At 39.8% G+C, this 15,777-nt stretch overlaps 1 protein-coding gene across 1 annotated transcript in view; it reads left to right on the forward strand.

Moving 5' to 3' along the window:
* MALRD1 (MAM and LDL receptor class A domain containing 1) overlaps positions 1-15,777 on the forward strand; it is a 679,682-nt gene that overhangs the window by 59,920 nt on the left and 603,985 nt on the right. Inside the window, exons 6-7 of the mRNA XM_054503207.1 lie at positions 14,032-14,133; positions 15,068-15,214. Coding sequence (XP_054359182.1) covers positions 14,032-14,133; positions 15,068-15,214 — 249 coding nt within the window. The remainder of the gene's footprint in view (positions 1-14,031; positions 14,134-15,067; positions 15,215-15,777) is intronic.

Here is a 15,777-nt window from a genome sequence, read left to right on the forward strand (position 1 = left end):
GAAGAGAAGGCATAATGTGGGCTCCTTCTTTGGAGCAGCATAGTCATGTCAACTTCTGGCAGTGACCTTAGACTGGGCTTAGGGCCTGTGATGACTGCAGAGTTCTGTAGCATCAAAAACTGTGGCAACTGATCTTTGATGGGGGATGCTGGGGGCCTCCTACTTACCTTTTCTTTGCAAGGATAATTACTTCTGATTCTGAACCTCTCCCAACTGGAGAGACAGGGCAGTAAAGATAGGGTATTTTCTTCCATTTTCTATGAATCCATTCTGAGTCCCCATGCTCTACAGAGTCACTGCTACTCCCCTGCAACACTGTAGTGCTTTCCCTCAGCTGCTGTTGTCAAAATGTGCTTGTTTATTCATTGTTTTAGTCCTTTTTAGTGGAGGGAAAATACATTAAGCATCTCTAGTCAGTTGTCTTGCTAACATCACTGCAGTCCGTGCTTGGGTTTTTAACATCCCTTCTGTTAGCATAAGAGCTTACGGATAGATGTTTCTTGCCACATAGACCAAGCCTGGGTTTTATAGAAGCTGGTGACGCTGCTTGTAACACTGGAACATGTAAAGTTCTCGTTTGCTTTTGTATTTTTAGTGCTCAGCATTTATCAAGTGAGAAATCGTTATATGCTACATTTAAAAGTATATCAATTGAAATAGAGAACTTTAAGGGAAGAGATTATAACCCCCCTGCCTCAAACCTAGAAGTAAATAATTAAAGTATCATCCTCAATGCTGTTTCACTATTAGAAAATAACATTTATTGGACTTATCAAAAGGGATGCAATTTATCAATAGAGAACATAAGGCTAACTGAAGGCAATGCAGCCTCTACTGCTGACTGCTTTGTTATTTAAAATCTTCTCTAATACCCCCTCTTCTGTTACTTTTCATGGTATTCCTGGGTCCAGAGCAAAGCCATCTTAGTTTTAATGAGACATCTGTTTCTTGACCCTGATCCCTTCAGCAATGTCTTTATATATCTCAATTTTATAGTTTCTGGAGAGGTCAGGGTCTGTCAAACAAAATGATTCCTTACTAGTGTACTAGTGGTATTCATTGGCTAGTCTGGATAATCACATTCAAAGGAGAAAAAGGCAAGGAAATCACCTGTTGGCTGGACTTTCCTACTGTAGGGAAGTTAGGAATTGGTTGCTGCCGTTGAAACTGTATTTGCATTACAAATTTACAGATACACATGCTTGGGTGGTGCTTGGGAATTGAGATGGCCTGTAATAAGATTCTGCTATCATTTTAGATATAAATTTCTCTCTATCTTTGTCTCTGGGAACCAAAGCCATTTCCCTACTTACCCATGAACTGTATACTGGGACAAAGACCAAGTAGATGGGCCATCATATATATTCAGAAGACAAATGTCAGATTTGTAGTAAGTATTTAAAAAGACTATAAAATCACTACAGAAGTATAAAAGCAATCATAATACAAGTGAGACTTCAGAAAGATGAATAGTCAAAGGAAAATTGTGATCCAATAGGAAAACATGAGCATCTTCAATTTTTAAGGTAATTGTTCTAGACATCATTATAACCATAATGTATTTGAGGTGGTGTGGAAATGAAATTTACTAAAGATGAGGCATCAATAAATGTTAAGACTCATTTATTGTCTGAGCCTTTCACATGAATATGACATTTATGTAACATGACAAGCTTTGGGACTGGAGAAGAGGACTTTGAAATCTAAGACTGAAGTCATCAGTGCATATGGAAAGTAGACCTACACGTATGACAGAGGACAATAAGCTGAATATCATGAACCAAGATGTTTGCACACTTTCAAAGATAAATACTTGTGTTGAAGCAACATTGGGGATTTAGATGAACTGCAACCCTATTTTTAGGCTTTGCCTTTTATGGGGCATTGCAAACAATGTCATCTCCTGGGAATGCTGCAAAGGAAGTGGTTTTCTTGTGGAGAAAACCAGGATTAAGATGAGGTCACTGGTATGTTCTCTGAAGATGAGGACACAGAGAGTTGTTTCTGTTTTTGTTTTTCAAGTAAAATAAGGACTGAGGGCATTTTTACATTTTTGGGAGGAAAACACAGCAGCATGAAGATTAATAATAGAGGAAAAACATAAAGCATTATGGGATGAGATTGGCACTTGGCTGGAGCTGCACTTTGTAAATGGCAGAAATGTGAGAGATTGTAAAATTAAGTAGCATTAAATTGCCAAATGGGACTCTCTAGCCAAGTTCAGGCACTGTCATAACAGACTAAACCTAGTTAATCATCAGAATCACATCAGGGAGTGATTGATTCTGGGCTTCACTCCAGTGATATATGGGAATCACTGTAAATGGAGCCTGAATTTTAAATAAGATTCTCAGGATTTTTTTTTTATTATTATTTATGAAGCCAGTAGAGCCCAGGCTTAAGAACAGGACTAGCATTTGGGAACCACAAGGTCTGGTATCCTGCTGATGATTGTACTTGGGGCAGAGTCCCAGCTAACTAGAATGAGTAGTTTTAGTCTCATGCAATCCTGGTGGTGGTGGTTGGGGCAGGGGTGGAGGGAGCATCAGAGACATGCAGTCCAGCATCTTCTGGACATCGTTATCAGAAAATCTTATAACTATGGAGGATAGGGATAGGGCTTCTTGGATTTGGATGCAAGAAAACAGGCAAGTTTGCTCAAATTACTTAAGGAAATGGAGGAGGTAATTATGGCAAAGGTTCATCACCCCCAATACTGTTAGAGTCGGGGACCAAGGAATTAATTTTTTTGTATCTGCCTTACTACCTTACGCTTGTCACTTTATGGCTATAAGATGACTGTTAAAGGCCTGTACATCTCAAATTTTGGGCAGGAAGAAGGTAGAAATAAGAAGGGGAAATGTTTTGGCAATGTTTTGGTCAAGTCATTGGCTTGACTATTTTATCTGGATAACTTTAGTTGCTAGGCAGGCTAACAAAACTGAATATTTCGCTTTTAGCCTTTGGAATAGAGGTAAGCAAGGAGAACAGATTTATGAGTGGAATAAGCAAATATATTTGCTACAGAAACTGAAAATCAACAGTGTTTAGAAGTGAACTTCAATTTTCTTTCAAAATCTGTTCCCTCTCGTTCATTCCCTGTTTTAGTCATTGGCAGTTGTTTTGTCTCACTCAAAAAGCTAAGAGTAATTTTTACATATTCTTCTCTTTTTTTCACTCTTATATCAATTTGGCTAAAAAATATTATTGAGGGAATATCCTACCTTATTTCTTAAATTTTCTCCTCTTATTTATTACTATTATTTATCCAACCCTGACTTTGTTCCAGCCCACATTTTTTTTCCCCCTATGGGATATTTTTTTTTCTTCCAATTTTAATGTATTCTACTCAACAATCTACTTCCAAAAGATTATACTTTATAACAGACACCTATGGCCAGGTCTCCACTTCTGATAGATCCATCAATAAGTCTTACTGCCTCCAGGACAGAATTCAAATATTTTCTCATGATATTAGCTCCTCACGATACTGCTCTTTTTCAGTAGTCCAATGTCCTCCTTCACAATTCCCCCAAGAATCCCATACTCTGGTCAAAACAAATTACTTGTGAGTTCAGCAACACAGTGTCCTCTAATTCTTGGGTATTATGCAAACCTCTTTTCCTCTGACTGAAAGCCTCATTCCATGACTTTTCTTTTTCTTCTTCTTCTCATTTTTCCTCTCCTTCATCCTCTCCCTATCCTCCCCACCTTCTCTTCCCTCTTTTCTCCCCATTTCTCTCCCTTCTGTCCTCCTCCTACATTTCTCCTCCCTCCTTCCTTCACCTCCCTTGCCCTCTTCCTCTCCTTTCCTTTTTCTTCCTTCTTCTCCCTTCTGCCTTCTTTGTTCCTTCCTTTTCTTTCTTTCTTTCTTTTTTTTTTTTTTGTTTTTGATATGCCCTTCCACCATTTATGCTCAGGTTTCTGAGCAAAAGTTTCTTGTGAGTTGAGGTTTCTTGTGCAGGGAATTTTTCCCTTATAGACTATCCCTCCACATTGCCACTACCACCCCCTACACACACACACACACACACACACACACACACACACACATATTGATTTAGCTCCATGACTAAATTCTAAGTGCCTTGAGGCATAGTTCCTACCCTGTCTAATTCATTTGTGGACCCTAGAACAGAGCAAGCACTTAATAAATACAGATTGACCAAATGATTGAACAAAGAACATGTGCAGTTATTCAAATGCCAAATATTTGAGATTTTGGATTATTTCTTCTTCCTTGTGAGATACATGTGCTCTATTCCATAAAAAAGCAGATTTAAATAAAATATCAGGGGAAGATGTTTTTAACAGTATTTACATTTGTGCTAAGAATATTATATTATTTCTAGGTTTTTGTTTTAGTATGAAAAATGAAGCTAGGTCCTCAAACTTCTTCAATAAAGCCTCAATGAGGCTTTATTGAAGAAGAATTAATCTGAGCCAAGCATTTCCCATATTTTAATAGACATACAGGTGCTTTTGCCATATTATAACAGAAATATTGTGTTTAGAAACGAGTGGACTTAAAGAAAATGAGTGGACTTAAGTTCTAACATAGCCATCTTGTGATAAGTCTTTTTGGTTTATAGAAATGATTGTTTAACAGGCTGAGGTGGGAGGATCACTTGAGGTCAGGGGTTCGAGACCAGCCTGGCCAACATGGTGAAACCCCATCTCTACTAAAAATACAAAAATTAGCTGGGCATGGTGGCATACAGCTCTAATCCCAGCTACTCCAGACACTGAGGCAGGAGAATCGCTTGAACCTGGGAGGTGGAGGTTACAGTGAGCTGAGGTGGCATCACTGTACTCCAGCCTTGGTGACAAAAAAAGACTCTGTCCTGGAAAAAAAAAATGACATTTAGGTTTCCTAAAAATACTTCTTTTCATATACCCAGGCCACTATGCACCTGCCCCACACACCCCAGGGCTAGTATATTAGTCTATTAATGGCTGCCGTAACAAAGTTCCTCAGACTGTGTTACTCAAACAATAGAAATTTATTTTCTCTTGATTCTTGAGGCCAGACATCCAAGTTCAAAATGTCAGCAGGATTGATTGAGTTTTGTGTCCTTTCTTCTTTGCTTATAGATGGCTGTTTTCTCCTTGTGTCTTCACATGGTCATTCTATACCTGACTATGACTTACACTCTAAGTACACCAGCCGTATTGGATTAGGGCCACCCTGGTTACCTCATTTTACCTTAGTTAGCTCTATAAAGGCCCTATTTCCAAATACAGTCACTTTCAGTAGTAGTTTTGGTTAACACTTCAACATAGGAATTTTGGGAGGCATGATTTAGCCCATAATAACCAAGTTCCAGACAACTAGAAACAGCTTCTATGGTCTAGGGCCTGCTGACATCATTAAAATTAGCCAGTCCTGGGCCTGCTTACCCTGCCTCCCCTGCTTCTTCTCCTAGGAACCAGGAGAAAGTTTCTTGCCCACATTTCACTCCTCTTCCTCTGCCTCCTGACTGATGCTGGGACTTTCCCACGTGCTCCCTCTTCTTGGAGAGGGGGTGTCTACAGACACCCAAGAGGAGGTCTATACTCTGGGTGACCAAACAATCTGTATAACAGACCCCCATGACATGAATTTACCTATATAACAAACCCACATACGTACCCCGAAGTTAAAATAAAAGCTTTTTATTTTATTTTTTAAGTAAAAAACAACTCATAGAGCTGAATACTGGAAAATAGGAACTTTACCATATGTAAATTTATAAATAAATTTGAAAATGAAATGACCAATTTTTAAAGTTGAAAAATTCTGATGATGAGGAAGTTTACAATATATAGCTTATTTATTATACTGTTATTTATGAAAATGAAACTATCATTTTACCATATATATTTCTCTTTACTATAAAAATATATCATGAGGTCAGGAGTTCGAGACCAGCCTGGCCAACATGGTGAAACCCTGTATCTATTAAAAATATAAAAATTAGCCAGGCGTGGTGGCACATGCCTGTAATCCCAGCTACTGGGGAGGCTGAGACAGGAGAATCGCTTGAACCCAGGAGTCAGAGGTTGCAGTGAGCCGAGATCATGGCACTGCACTCCAGCCTGGGTGACAGGGTGAGATTCCGTCTCAAACAAAAGAAAAAAGAAAAAAAATACATATAAGCTATTTTATTTATAAAACTGCTTAGTATTAGGTATTTTTACAGTTTCTGAACACTTTGCAAGTTGGACAATAAAACTAATTTTTAATATGAAAGAAATTGTTTAGACTATTTCCAGATTTTCAAACAATACCATTTTAACCTCTGCCCCTTCCAAGATATGAAAATTTATTGTACATTTATTGAAAAGAGGATCACTTTAGATTTCACCAAAGTAGCTAGTATGAGAAAAAAAATCAAGCCTTGCTATTGTGATTAAATAAGAACATGTTTAATCACTGATTCTTGAATAACACTGATTCTTAAAGAAACAGCTGATTATAATTTTGTATAATGATTTCATGCTGTGGCTCATAATCAGAATATTTTGAATATTCTGTGAATATTTTTAGATTGGCTTTTCAGGACTTTGCCTAAGTCTCATTTGTAAAGCTCTCAAATATACCAGTCATCCCTTTATTAGAATCTGAATGATGCATATATATTATCCAGTTAAATAACTAAGGACCTTTTTTATTTTAGTAGCTTCCAGTTTTAAGAGACAGTAACAGTTCCTTGAAATCCACTACTAATTAAGGATAATTGACAAATTGTCTAAAACTTCTGGAGTAAAAACGGGATGTCAATTATAACTTTTACCACAATGGCCTTGAGACTTGGACTTCATTTTCTACCCTCTGAGAGAGTCTGGACAATTTCATTTAATCTGTTTGTGCAAGATAAGATTTGAAGGATGGCAGGTCCTAGACATGTGGCTTCAGCGGTATAGACACCTTGAAATGGTTGGCGAAGCTTCGTTCCACTAATCACGTATCATTGATGGAGGATTTGAAAACCCCTAAAGTAATATTGTACTGCCAGATTGTGGTACAATGTAAGAATAAGAGAAAGAGAGTTGGGCATGGTGGCTCACACCTGTAATCTCAGCACTTGGGGAGGCTGAGGTGGGCAGATCACCTGAGGTCAGGAGTTTGAGACCAGCCTCAAGCTGGCCAACATGACAAAACCCTATCTCTACTAAAAATACAAAAATTAGCCAGGCGTGGTGGCGGGCTCCTGTAATCCCAGCTACTGGGGAGGCTGAGGCAGGAGAATCACTTGAACCTGGGAGGCAGAGGTTGCAGTGAGCTGAGATTGTGCCACGGCACTCCAGCCTGGGCAACAGAGTGAGATTCTGTCGTAAAAAAAAAAAAAAAAAAGAAAGAGTAAGAGGAGAGGAGAGAGGGAAGGAGGGAGAATTAATATGAATATAAATAACTGACATCTTTAAATAGCTTTGAGCTCTGGGATTGAATGCACTAAAATAAAAAGAGCTGTCCAGATTTATTAATTGACAATTTATGCATACCAGGCCAAAATACTTACTCATATACCACTAGTTTTATGGTTGTAAATTCCAGTTTTCAGGCCAAAGGTAGTAAAAGTGGTAGACACTGGCGAAAGAAATGGAATACATTTGACAAAAGCTGTGTTTTTAATTCCATGCAATTTGTACTCATCTGTTTTCTATTTTTGTTTACAGTACTTCTGGGTGGTTTTTTTTTGTCTTGTGTAAATAGTGACAAATTAGAGATAATATACAACATTTAATTGAACTATGACCAATATTTAGTTATGTAGCTCTAGGGACAGAAGATTTGTAGCTATTATATGAATCTACAAAAATTATAGTTTTAATTGTTTCATGGTAATCATTATTGTGCAATCTTAGCTTCATTTATTGCCAACATTCCCTTAATTGCATATGCAGCTTTGTTTTCAGTGGATCTTACATTCAAGAGGATTTGCATATTCATCATTTGTAAACTCCCATTATGAGAAACCGGATTGTGGATGCATTCATAAATCATTTCCATAACCAATTGCTTCAGTTTTATCACAAATAAAAGTGAAAATGATGTATATTGAGTCTACAATGTTTTAAAATTTTTCATCAGGTTGTTCTTAGGCCATTTATTCATTTATCAAACAAGTATACATCGAGCACCTATTATGCCAATAAGTTTTTTAGATAGTCGTGTGATAGCAGTGAAAAAACAAATAGTAATCATTGCATTCACCAAGCTTACAATTTAGTCAGGGAGAAAAATGATACTAAGCAAATAAATAAAAAATATAGTTTATGTCAAGCGGTGATATTTGCTATGGAGAACAGTAAAGCAAAAAACTGTGATAAGAAGTTCCAGAAATGAGGATGAAATGGTGATGTTTAAATAGTCAGTATGGTAACATTAAAATATATGATCTGAGAAAAATAGCCAAACAATAGAGGAAATAAGCCATGTGAATATTAGATATGTTGACAGAAAGAGTCAAGCTCTGTAAAATATTAAAAGAGATTTATTCTGAGCCAAACATGAGTGACCAATGGCTCATGACACAGTCCTCAGGAGATCCTGAGAACAGGTGCCCAAGATGGTTGGGCTGCAAGTTGGTTTTATACAGTTTGGGGAGACATAAAATATCAATCAATGAATGCAAGATGTACATTGGTTGAGTTTAGAAAGGCAGAACAACTGGAAGAGGGGGCTTCCAGGTCATAGGTGGATTCAAAGATTTTCTGATTGACCATTGGTTGAGTTATTATCTAAAGACCTGGAATCAATAGAAAGTACTGTCTAGGTTACAATAAGAGCTGGTGGAGACCAAGGTTTTATCATGTAGATGAAGCCTCCAGGTAGCAAGCTTCAGAGAAAATAGACTGTAGATGTTTCTTATCATACTTAGTTTGCTGTACCAGTAATTGCAAAAGGGAGGAGGGTATAATGAGGCATGTCTGGCTTCACTTTCCCATCATGGCCTGAACTAGTTTTACAGGTTAACTTGGGAATGTCCGTGGATGAGAGGAGGAGTCCATTCAGATGGTTGGGGGCTTAGGATTTAATTTTTTTATTTATAGATCCAGCTATAAATGCAAAGGCCTTGAGGAAAGAGGCCTTGGTTTATATGAAGAAGGTCATAGTAAGGCATTGATGTTTACTTCATGTAGGATGGAAACCCATGGAAGGGCTTTAAGCAGAGGAGACATGATCTGACCCACAAGATTATAGTGGAGCAGGGACAACGACAGAAAGACAAATTAAGAAGTTACTAAGACGATCAAGAAAGAGATGCTGTTTCCTGAGCCAGAGTTGGTAGTAGTAGTGGAGGTCGAAAGATGTAGTTAGATTCTGGATATGTTTTATTGATAATGCAGAAATTTGCTGATGGATTGCATGTTTGGTGAGAGAGAGAAAAAGAGATGAGTCATGGAAGACTCCAAATTTTTCACCTCAACTAGGAGGATGGGGTTTCATTAACTGGGATAAGAAAGGCTGGGCCATGCGCGGTGGCTCACACCTGTAATCCCAGCACTTTGGGAGGCCGAGGCAGGCAGATCACAAGGTCAGGAGATCGAGACCATCCTGGCTAACACGGTGAAACCCCTTCTGTACTAAAAATACAAAAAATTAGCCGGGCGAGGTGGCAGGCGCCTGTAGTCCCTGCTACTCGGGAGGCTGAGGCAGGAGAATGGCTTGAACCCAGGGGGCGGAGACTGCACTCCAGCCTGGGTGACAGAGCAAGACTCCATCTCAAAAGAAAGGCTGTGGGAAGAGAAAGTTTAGGCAGAGAAAAATCAGAAGTTTGTTGAGATTGTAACCGCCCAAGGGGTTCACCTTGCCTACTTCCTCGACAGAGCCGATTCATCAAGACAGGGGAGTTGCAATAGAGAAAGAGTAATTCACACAGAGCCAGCTGTGCGGGAGACTGGAGTTGTATTATCACTCAAATCAGTCTCCCTGAGCATTCAGGGAGCAGAATTTTTGAGGATAACTTGGTGGATGGGGGGAAGCCTGTCAGCCAGGAGTGCTGACTGGTCAGAGATGAAATCATAGGGAGTTGGAGCTGTCTTCTTGTGCTCTGTCAGTCCCTGGGTTGAGGCTACAAGATCAGATGAGCCAGTTTATTGACCTGGGTGGTGCCAGTTGATCCTTCAAGTGCAGGGTCTGCAAAATATGTCAAGCACTGATCTTAGGAGCAGTTTAGGGAAGGTCAGAATTTTGTAGCCTCCAGCTGCATGACTCCCAAACCATAATTTCTATTCTTGTGGCTAATGTCAGTCCTACAAAGGCAATCTAGTTCCCAGACAAGAAGGAGGTCTGCTTTGGGACAGGGCTGTTACCATCCTTGTTTAAACTATAAACTAATTTCCTCCCAAAGTTAGGCCAGTCTCCACCCAGGAATGAGCAAGGACAGCTTGGAAGTTAGAAGCAAGATGGCGTCGATTAAGTTAGATCTCTTTCACTGTCTCAGTCATACTTTTGCAAAGGTGGTTTCAAGATTTAGACCTATTTCTGTGACCCAAGGGAAGAGGCTTAAGTTAGTAACAGGATACTGCTGGAGTGTACAGTTGGAGTCCAGCAAAAATTTTGGGCCTGAGGTATAATTTTATGAGTCATCAGCATTTAGGAAAGGGTTTAGTACCATGTGTCTAGGTGATATTAACAACGTTGTGGGTGTGTAGAGAGGAGAAGAGATGGAGGGACTGAGCTTCGAGGCAGTCTCATGTTTAGCAGATGAGGGAAAACCACAAGAGAGACTGAGAAAAAAAAAATAGGTGGTAACACAATCAGAAAACCAGAGAAGAGTTTTATGCAAAAGCCTGGTGAAGAAAATATTTCAAGAAAAAGGGAGGGATCAGCCCTGTCCAATATTACTGATATGTCAAGTATGTTGATAAAAAAAATTAAATATGAGATTTAGCAATATAGAGGTCAATCTTGATATATGCAGTTTCAGGGGAGTTGTAAAGGTGACCAAAAAACAAACAAATAAGGAATAAAATACTGATCCACGCGACAACATGGATGAACCTCAGAAACATTTTGCTGAGTGAAAGAAGCCCAGTACAAAGGCTACAACTTGCATGATTCCATTTATGTGAAATAGAGTTGGCAAATCCATAGAGAGAGAAAGCAGATGTAGTGGCTGCCAGGGCTGGGGGAGAAGAGAGAATGGTGAAGTGACTGATGGGTACAGGTGATGAAAATGTCTTGGAATTAGGTAGTTTGATGATTGCACAACATTGCAAATTTAATAAAAGCCACTGACTTGTACACTTTTTTGTTATTGTTGTTGAAGCAGAGTTTCACTCTTGTTGCCCAGGCTGAAGTGCAGTGGTGCGATCTCAGCTCACTGCAACCTCCGCCTCCAGGGTTCAAGTGATTCTCCTGTCTCAGCCTCCTGACTAGCTGGGACTAAAGGCATGCGCCACCACACCTGGCTAATTTTTGTATTTCTAGTAGAGACGGAGTTTCGCAGTGTTGGCCAGGATGGCCTTGAACTCCTGACCTCGGGTGATCCACCTGCCTCAGCCTCCCAAAATGCTGGGATTACAGGCGTGAGCCACTGTGCCCGGCCTTTTTTTTTTTTTTTTTTTTTTTTTCAGTTGGACTCTTGCTCTGTTGCCCAGGCTAAAGTGCTGTGGTGCAATCTTGGCTCACTGCAACCTCTGCCTCCTGGGTTCAAGCAATTCTCCTGCCTCAGATTTCCTAGCTGGGATTACAGGCGTGTGCCACCATGACTTGCTAATTTTTGTATTTTTAGTAGAGATGAGGTTTCACCATGTTGGCCAGGCTGGTCTCGAACTCCTGAACTCAAGTGATCCACCTGCCTTGGCTTCCGAAAGTGCTGGGATTACAGGCATGAGCCACTGTGCCCGGCCTACTTGTGCACTTTAAAATAGATAAAATGGAAAGGGTAAATGGTATGTTTTGTGAAGTTTATCTCAATTAAAAAAAATGTTATTGACATAGGTTCAAGAGAGAATAGGAAGGGAAAGAACTGGTGTTGGAGTCAGTGTGAGAATAGGCAGAACTTTGAGAAGTTAGTTGGAGAAGGTTGTCGGATCAGGAGAATGTTTTTCTAAGATGGATGAAGTTTTGGTCATTTAGGTCCTGAAGGAAATGATCTTGTAGAGAAAGAGAACACATTGTTGTAAATGAGAGGAGAGGAAATTGGCAGCATGATTCCTTAAGTAGCCAAACAAAGATGAAGTTTCTGTCTAAATGGAAAGCGTCATCCAGAGAAGGGCATGGAGAGTTGACCCGCTCCTACAGGAGGCAAATCATGTGGACAGCCGGCCAGTGAGATTGATGATGGGACTTTAAAAGTTTTCTTCTGATTTCTCTCATTTTCCCAATGAAATGTGAAGCAAGGTGGTGAGCTGAGAATGATGATAAGGAAGGAAGAGCTGGAAGTTAACAGAGGGAATAGAAAGCTTTGAATAGTTGTCTAAGAATGCGGAAAAGGAAAGAATGAGGATCACCATGATGGCATGGAGTGAGTAGTCGTGAATACGAAGTCATTCCCGTCTGCATGATTGTGGACAAAGTGAAATCTGCATGATTTCTTCACTCATTCAGCTGCACAGATACAGGCTAGAGTAGGTGAAGGGTTGTATTTTCTAGAGTTTTTGCTGTGAGAGTATGGAGAAGTATGAGCATGGCCAGGGAGTGATTGCTTGTCTGACATCTGTAATAAAGAAAATGAAGACAAGATAGGTAAGGGAAATAATTGAAAAGAATTTAGGACCCTGGGATTGTAGAACCTGGCACAGTCGAAATATTGTTAGAGTAGAGATATGAAAAGAAGTGAGTTGGACAGATAGGGGTGATGATTGGGGAGTGGACCACTTGAAATTAAGACAAGGAAACGTTATCATTATTAGTAATGGTAAAACTCCTTTTGAAGAGTGGTGGCAGAAGTTGTTTTTCATCAAAGTTCTCCTTCATGGTCAATAAGAGATCAAGAAACTGAGAAGCAAATAAAAGTGAATATTGAAATGACAGAGAATGACAGTGAGCTCAGAGCTAGAATCTTCAGGGATTGAGGGACAGGGCACCCTCAGGGCTCACCTACAGCGTCTGTAGGTGATTGTAACAAGCTGAAACAGTGAGGGGTGTCATTTGGCATCATGAGAGTCAAAGCCTGGGTATTTAGGAAGGTCAGAGGGAGAATCGTCTGCAAGTGGTATGGGACAGGAAGGACTCCTAGTCTACTTTCAAGTCATATTGGGAAGGCTTGGGGAAAATAAAACAAAAAAACAGGCACAATTTTTCTTTTTTTTTTTTTGAGTTGGAGTCTCGCTCTGTCACCCAGGCTGGAGCAATGTGGCGTGACCTTGGCTCACTGCAACCTCCGCCTCCTGGGTTCAAGGGATTCTCCTGCCTCAGCCTCCCTAGTAGCTGGGATTATGGACGCACGCCACCACGCCCAGCTAATTTTTGTATTTTTAGTAGAGATGGGGTTTCACCGTGTTGGCCAGGCTCATCTCGAACTCCTGACCTCAGGTGATCCACCTGCCTTGGCCTCCTAAAGGCCGGCCCATGCCTGGGATTACAGGTGTGAGTCACCATGGCCAGCCAACAGGCACAGTCTGAGAAAGCTCCAGAGAAAGCAGTTCCAGGGAAGATCCACCTTCCAGGTTTAAGGGGACACCATATCTTGTATTGGACACATGTACAACTGTCCTTCAAATAGTAAACTCTGAGTTCCAACATTAGGGCAATTTTTTTACTCCTGTGAAGGATTGGCTTTGGGGCTTGCCAGTCACTATGGAGATATGATTAAAATCCCGAAACGTTGGCATGGTTGTTTTGTTCTGTTTTTCTCTTTCTCTATTTGAGTGGTGTGTGTGTGTGTGTGTGTGTGTGTGTGTGTGTGTGTGTGTGTGAGAGAGACAGAGAGAGAGAGATTGAGAGAGAGATAGGGTTACCTAAAGGGTGATGATATCATAAAGAGAAATTGGTTACAGAGTGCTTTGTAGAATGAATATTAACATTAAAGCAAAATACTTGAGTCTTTCTCCAGTTGCACCTGCATTTCACTTCTTGCCAATCTTTAAATTTAACAGATGGAATTTTACTGTGTCAAGAAGCATTGAATGCTGAGCAGAAGCTATGCCATCCAGATACAGATCTCTGTAGATTTGATGCTACAGATGAAGAGTTGAGAAGTAAGTGTTAAATTGAGATATTCACTTTTCTGGTGTATATGCAATATGTGAGACTCAGAGACCACTCACAGGAATGTACACACGCCAACCTTTGTTGACATTAATGTCCTAGTTTTAGCTGGAGTGTTATTGGGAGGCTGTGGTGGTTTATACTAAATACATCAATTTAAGGCGATGTCATTTTTTGAAACAAACTAATGCCATTGTGGAATTATATGCAATGTTTCTTCTATAACATTTCAGTGTGATTATGAATAGTAAATAATTTAAACTAACTAATCTAATCCCATAAGGTAGGTAAGGTAAAATATAAAGCCATTTTAAAAATTGTTGACTGGGTATGGTGGCTCATGCCTGTAATCCCAGCACTTTGGGAGGTCGGGATGAGAGGATTGCTTGAGGCTAAGAGCTCAAAATTAGCCTGGGAAACATAGCAAGATGTCATCTCTACCAAAAAAAAAAAAAAAAAAAAAATTACCTGAGCCTGGTGGCATGCACCTGTGGTCCTAGCTACTTGGGAGGCTGAGGCTGGAAGATTGCTTGAGCCCAGGAGTTTGAGGCTGCAGTGGGCTATGATTGCACCACTGCATTTGGCCTGGGTGGCAGAACAAGACCCTGTCTCTTAAGAAAATTAAAACATATTGTGACTGAAGTGGTGACATATACAAGAAAAACTAGGAATCTCCTTTTTTTAATGGCAATGGGTCTCATTTGAGAGGATATTGTACATGTGGATCAACTGACAAATTTTTGCAAAATGGAGTTGCTGCCGGTACACTCTAAGGCTTATTGAATCCCAACTTCCAGATATAAATTAGTGTGTGTTGATGTGTTTGTGTGTATATAAGCCTTTTGGTTGATTACAACACATAATTTGGTTAAGCAGCCACTCTAGCAGACTAATAGTCCACCAAGATCTTTTTCTCCCATTTAGTGTGTCAGGCCTGTGGGTTTGAATTTGACATGTGTGAGTGGATGTCAGAAGCATCTGCTGGCCAAATTTCCTGGATGCGCACAAAAGCGAGAGAGGTCCCTGCATTCGAATCCACACCTCAGCAGGATCAAGGAGGTGATGATGAAGGTAGAAAAAAAAATAATATCTTTTATGTATTACTTTCAGTATTCTTCTTTATGGTGACTAGTTATAAGACATTACATAGGAGGCCTTGGTGAATATACTGAGTATATTTTATTGAAAATACATTCTGCCATAGGAGCTGAAGGTGAAAATAACAATTATGTTTCCAACAGTGTAAAGGAAGAATTATATTAGGTTAACAGTATCTTTTAAGTTTTATTATTTCCTTCAGGATTTATTATTGTGTGAACAAAAAGTATTAAAAGGCTTTTTTTTTTTTTTTGTTAAGCCTGTTAGCTTAGCTTTTTTTTTTTTTTTTTTTTTTTTTTTTTTTTTTGAGACAGAGTCTCACTCTGTCACCCAGGCTGGAATGCAGTGGTGAGATCTCGGCTCACTGCAACCCCCGCCTCCTGGGTTCAAGCGATTCTCCTGCCTCAGTCTCCCAAGTAGCTGGGACTACAGGCACATGCTACCATGCCTGGCTAATTTTTGAATTTTTAGTAGAGACAGGAATTCACCATGTTGGCCAGGCTGGTATCAAACTCCTGTCCTCAAGTGATCAACCC

Source organism: Pongo pygmaeus, chromosome 8 (genome assembly GCF_028885625.2).
Source record: "Pongo pygmaeus isolate AG05252 chromosome 8, NHGRI_mPonPyg2-v2.0_pri, whole genome shotgun sequence".
In the NCBI taxonomy this organism is placed as follows: Eukaryota; Metazoa; Chordata; class Mammalia; order Primates; family Hominidae; genus Pongo; species Pongo pygmaeus.